This window comes from Anneissia japonica, unplaced genomic scaffold (genome assembly GCF_011630105.1).
Source record: "Anneissia japonica isolate Jap-2015-1 unplaced genomic scaffold, ASM1163010v1 scaffold211_len1577895_cov191, whole genome shotgun sequence".
Taxonomy (NCBI): Eukaryota; Metazoa; Echinodermata; class Crinoidea; order Comatulida; family Comatulidae; genus Anneissia; species Anneissia japonica.
In genome coordinates, this window is record NW_022711099.1 from 852,855 (window position 1) to 858,854 (window position 6,000).

General features: G+C 33.6%; 1 protein-coding gene across 1 annotated transcript in view; it reads left to right on the forward strand.

Moving 5' to 3' along the window:
- LOC117107257 (ubiquitin carboxyl-terminal hydrolase 47-like) overlaps positions 1-6,000 on the forward strand; it is a 46,888-nt gene that overhangs the window by 4,919 nt on the left and 35,969 nt on the right. Inside the window, exons 5-10 of the mRNA XM_033248881.1 lie at positions 486-582; positions 1,241-1,386; positions 2,133-2,272; positions 2,474-2,563; positions 2,885-3,078; positions 5,483-5,549. Of these exons, the coding sequence (XP_033104772.1) occupies positions 486-582; positions 1,241-1,386; positions 2,133-2,272; positions 2,474-2,563; positions 2,885-3,078; positions 5,483-5,549 (734 nt within the window). The remainder of the gene's footprint in view (positions 1-485; positions 583-1,240; positions 1,387-2,132; positions 2,273-2,473; positions 2,564-2,884; positions 3,079-5,482; positions 5,550-6,000) is intronic.

A 6,000-nucleotide genomic window follows, 5' to 3' on the forward strand; every position in this document is an offset into this window, starting at 1 on the left:
AGGGCCAGTACTATAACTTTGGAAGGGCCTGTATCATTTCTTCCGCCGCTATGGTTTGGAGGTTAATTTTTAGGCCTGATTAATAAGCAAGAAATAAGAATATCAATAAGCAAAAAAATTGTTCTTGAAATGCTTTCTGGCAAAATTGATTGTGGTTTCAGTATATTATAATTATAATGAATGCTGTGTCTTATAATATTGTATTGTAGTAAGATTAAAAATAGAATTTGAAATGGCCAAAAGAAAGAACTTCGTGCCAGCAGGGGGGCTTGTGCCACTGTACCAAGCATTTCACAGGTCCATGAAGTATACAGCCCTACCTCTCTTGCAAATTCATTATATTACTATATTTTATTACGTATAAAATTTTGTAGTGTCGGAAATCTAACCTAGACTAGGTTGTCATAATGATGTATTTTTATACTTTTTGTTTTAAGTTACTTTTAAATAAAATTTATTTAAATAAAATAAACATTTTTCCCCAGGTTTTGTTGGTTTGGTAAATCAAGCAATGACCTGTTACCTGAATAGTCTTCTGCAGACCCTGTTCATGACACCTGAGTTTAGGAATGCTGTGTATAGGTAAATGGCCAATCATGCAAAAAATAAGATGAACATTGCCTTTTACTAAAAAGAATTCAATGAAAAATAATAAGTCTTTCAAATTGACGTGACTGCAATCGGATAGCTTAGTTTTTAGCTTCATCAGGAAGGCTGATGTGATTATAACAATTCACTTGTCACACCATCGTCATCATCGTCATTATCCTCATTGTTAATATTAAGGGGAAAAAAATGAAATACTGTATAAATTGTTACAGAACTGGTCTGAAAATACTGAGCTACCGGGTTGAAGCCTTCAGATATTAAGTTGACCCATAATAATAACAAAGACTATATAACTGCAAGAGGTCCAATTTTTCTCGTTGGAACGCAAGCCTGTCTCAGAAAGTACTACCACAAACTAAAGAGTGTCCTTCAAAAGAACTTAAACTGTGTTCGTATCAAAAGCATGCTGTGTCTATAGAACACATGTTCTATATTTGAACTCTATTCCACTTCTAATAGGGTGCCCCCTATTTCGTGGTAATACTTTTTAAAATGTTTTTCATTGCGTGCATACAAAATATACTATACACTTTGATAAGAAGTAGGACAAAGAATACACAAGTCTGTATTTTGTAGACAGTGAGTGTATATAGTTTGATGAAATTTTAGTGATATGTTTTTTTTTTGACAGATGGAAGTATGATGGTCGCGATGAGTCATCATCTTCAAACATCCTATATCAACTGCAAAGGTTGTTCTCAGTCATGCAGACAAGTAAAAAAAGAGCTGTAGAGACTATGGACATTACAAGAAGCTTTGGTTGGGATAGCTCAGAAGGTGTGGATAATAGTGTAATAATTTATAATTTACATCAATAATCAATGTGGAAGTGTTTGGTGCAGCGTTAGAGGCGCTCAACCTTGTGTTTGGGGCTCAAAAAAACTTGCTGTGCCAGTTGCTTGTGTCCTTGGGCAAGGCACTTTATCTGCATTTGTCTCTCTCTACCCAGGAGTATAAAGAGGTATCTGGTAGGATATTGTGGCATTTATTGTACTAGTTTTGTGCGCTGAGTACATGCGCATGACTAGGTATACACCCCAGGGAGCAGAGGAGGTTGGCCTTTGTGCCGGTTTGCTTTTGTATATTATCCAGTAGCCAGGAGTAATAATGCTCAGCGCCTTTGATCATTGATATGGAATTGGCGCTATACAGTATAAATCTTTTATTATTATGAATATTGCAATGCTAATGCTAAAATGTAGGAGAAATATGTTCTGTTGTTACGTTTTGATGTTTTATTGGATGAAGATCAGTTTTTTGTTTTTTTTATTCAATATAATCATACATACGTACAAAATAAAAAAGAAATTACATAAAAAGACTAGTAAAACAATAAGAAGCAATGAAACTTTATAACAAAAGATGAAGATCAGTTGATATTGTAACAAAACGTCACAGAAGTGTGTATATCTTGGTTAAAAGAATTATTCCATTTTAAATCAAGAAAATGTTTATGGTAATGACAATAAGGGAAGATGACAGCTGTATGAACTATAGGGTTTTTGTATCTTTATACTTTGTAGTTTGGCAGCAGCATGATGTACAGGAGCTGTGTAGAGTGATGTTTGATGCTTTGGAGAAAACGTGGAAGAAAACAGACCAACACAACCTTATTAATGACCTTTATCAAGGTCAAATGAAGGATTATGTGAAATGCTTGGAGGTATTTCTTTTTTAATTCTGATATCAAAATAAAAGTTCATCTTTAGAAGATTTTTTTGATATTTGCAATGTATCATCCATCACGGATATTCACTTTTAGGCCGTCAATTCTAATTTCATGGAAATTTTTAAATACATAAATAGATTTTTTCAGGGTGAACACCCTTAAGCAACGAGTCATATATTTACTTTTTATTTTCAGTGTGGATATGAGAGTGCTAGAACCGATACTTACCTGGATGTTCCTCTTGTTATAAGGCCATTTGGATCTGATGAGTCTTACAGTAGTGTTGTAAGTAAAAACAGTGTTGTTTTAATCTGAAATCTAAAATATACATGTTTCAGTATCTATTAAGTTGTATAATGGCTGCAGGCTCTGTAAAAATGAAAATATTTCGGAAAAGCTATATATTTTGTTGTCATATTACACAAGTGAACTGAAATTACAATGATCAAATAAGAATATAGTTGCTACTGATGCTACATGTTAAAAAAAAAATGATGAGAATGAATTTTTTCTTAGAGAATGTTTATTGATTACCATTTGCAAGTCACAAAATATACGCTATTATTTTTGTCGTGATTATTGATTGTACAATTTTTTTCCCTTCAGGAAGAGGCATTGAAGGCATTTGTTTCTCCTGAAACCTTGAATGACACCAACCAGTATTTTTGTGAGAGATGTAACAAAAAGAATGACGCTCACAAGGGGTTAAAGTTCATCTCATTTCCGTACCTTCTCACAATGCAGCTAAAAAGATTTGACTTTGATTATACTACTATGCACAGGATTAAGCTGAACGACAAGTAAGTGTGAATAAGAAATGATCTCTCATTAAAGATGTTTCTCAATATATACCATCTGGAAAAGTAAAAGCCACTAAAAAATCAAGCATAGTATCAAATTTTTCATATAAAAGAATTAGGTAATTTATCAACGTCCATAAGCATAGACATACTGTCTCTTATACACATCTAGATGTGTATAAGAGACAGGTACTATGTTGTGTGTATGTGGTGTATGTTAACTTATGTTGTGTGTATGTGGTGTATGTTAACTTATGTTGTGTGTATGTGGTGTATGTTAACTTATGTTGTGTGTATGTGGTGTATGTTAACTTATGTTGTGTGTATGTGGTGTATGTTAACTTATGTTGTGTGTATGTGGTGTATGTTAACTTATGTTGTGTGTATGTGGTGTATGTTAACTTATGTTGTGTGTATGTGGTGTATGTTAACTTATGTTGTGTGTATGTGGTGTATGTTAACTTATGTTGTGTGTATGTGGTGTATGTTAACTTATGTTGTGTGTATGTGGTGTATGTTAACTTATGTTGTGTGTATGTGGTGTATGTTAACTTATGTTGTGTGTATGTGGTGTATGTTAACTTATGTTGTGTGTATGTGGTGTATGTTAACTTATGTTGTGTGTATGTGGTGTATGTTAACTTATGTTGTGTGTATGTGGTGTATGTTAACTTATGTTGTGTGTATGTGGTGTATGTTAACTTATGTTGTGTGTATGTGGTGTATGTTAACTTATGTTGTGTGTATGTGGTGTATGTTAACTTATGTTGTGTGTATGTGGTGTATGTTAACTTATGTTGTGTGTATGTGGTGTATGTTAACTTATGTTGTGTGTATGTGGTGTATGTTAACTTATGTTGTGTGTATGTGGTGTATGTTAACTTATGTTGTGTGTATGTGGTGTATGTTAACTTATGTTGTGTGTATGTGGTGTATGTTAACTTATGTTGTGTGTATGTGGTGTATGTTAACTTATGTTGTGTGTATGTGGTGTATGTTAACTTATGTTGTGTGTATGTGGTGTATGTTAACTTATGTTGTGTGTATGTGGTGTATGTTAACTTATGTTGTGTGTATGTGGTGTATGTTAACTTATGTTGTGTGTATGTGGTGTATGTTAACTTATGTTGTGTGTATGTGGTGTATGTTAACTTATGTTGTGTGTATGTGGTGTATGTTAACTTATGTTGTGTGTATGTGGTGTATGTTAACTTATGTTGTGTGTATGTGGTGTATGTTAACTTATGTTGTGTGTATGTGGTGTATGTTAACTTATGTTGTGTGTATGTGGTGTATGTTAACTTATGTTGTGTGTATGTGGTGTATGTTAACTTATGTTGTGTGTATGTGGTGTATGTTAACTTATGTTGTGTGTATGTGGTGTATGTTAACTTATGTTGTGTGTATGTGGTGTATGTTAACTTATGTTGTGTGTATGTGGTGTATGTTAACTTATGTTGTGTGTATGTGGTGTATGTTAACTTATGTTGTGTGTATGTGGTGTATGTTAACTTATGTTGTGTGTATGTGGTGTATGTTAACTTATGTTGTGTGTATGTGGTGTATGTTAACTTATGTTGTGTGTATGTGGTGTATGTTAACTTATGTTGTGTGTATGTGGTGTATGTTAACTTATGTTGTGTGTATGTGGTGTATGTTAACTTATGTTTTGTGTATGTGGTGTATGTTTGTTTGTGTCGATTAACCTTGATATGGGCATGTGCATTTCAGACTATGAAATGGCTTATTAATTTTCACAGGCTGTATGGCTGCATGTGGCATGCAGGCCTTTACTTTGCCCACTGTTTTCTAGGATACTTATAGGAATATTATACAAATATAGACTGCTCATGAGGGGAATAATGAAATCTATCTGTCTAATATAGGCTACGGTCTCCACATCACTGAGGGACTATAGATTTCACCGTTTCTCGAATCTAGAGCAGTCAATATTTGTTTTATATACCTCGTACATAGATTCTACGAGACCTAAAAGAGTAATGAAAATAGTACACACCAAGTAGGCCTAGGCTTACTTCTTATGCCTATGCGATTAAAGGGCCAATCGCTCTCAGCATCATAGAGGTTGTGTCTCCATTACCATTCGTGCATGTCATAAATTACATAGCAAGGAGGCCAAGAGATTGCACATCGCACAACACAGCAAAAAATGTACTATCATTTAGGGTGATAGTACTTTCTATTGCCTGCTTCTTAACCAATCAGATGCCAAGAATCTATGTATGGGGTATAAAATATTATTTATACATCTGCTGGTGGGCCAAGAATATATTTTAATTTTTAATTGAAAACCAATAACCTTATTATTTACCACTTTTCTCATATTAATAATATTATGATAATAGTATTAATGATATTAATAATATTTTGTTTTTTGTCTTAGAATGACCTTTCCAGATATCTTAGATCTGAATAGTTTCATAGATGAGGATGAAAGGACACCTGATATGGTAAGTTTATATACCATGGACATTTTTAGTTCCTATGCATGTAATGCAATAGGAACTATTGTAATCACTCTTGCTATTTCCTATGTTTTTTATTGTGTGTGTGTAGACATTTATGCAAATGCGCATGCGTCAAAGAAAAGTTTTTCGACATTTTGTTTTACATCGCGATGCGAAGATCGATGTGAAGTTTCTGCAGAGTTCAGTCAGGGCTCACGCTCACCGACCGGAATGTCGGCATGGATGAAACTATTTTGGTTTTACGGCAAAAAAATCATCTGCTGTAGGCATAGGTATTTTGAAGAAGGCCTAAAATAAAACTAAAATGTTTTAATACTTGCTGAAATACATCGAGATGTGTATAAGAGACAGCTGCAGCACCTAGGGCTATACAATTCAAGTGGGCAATAATAAATCAATTAAGTACAGTATTTAATTTATATTCAAAAGAGAT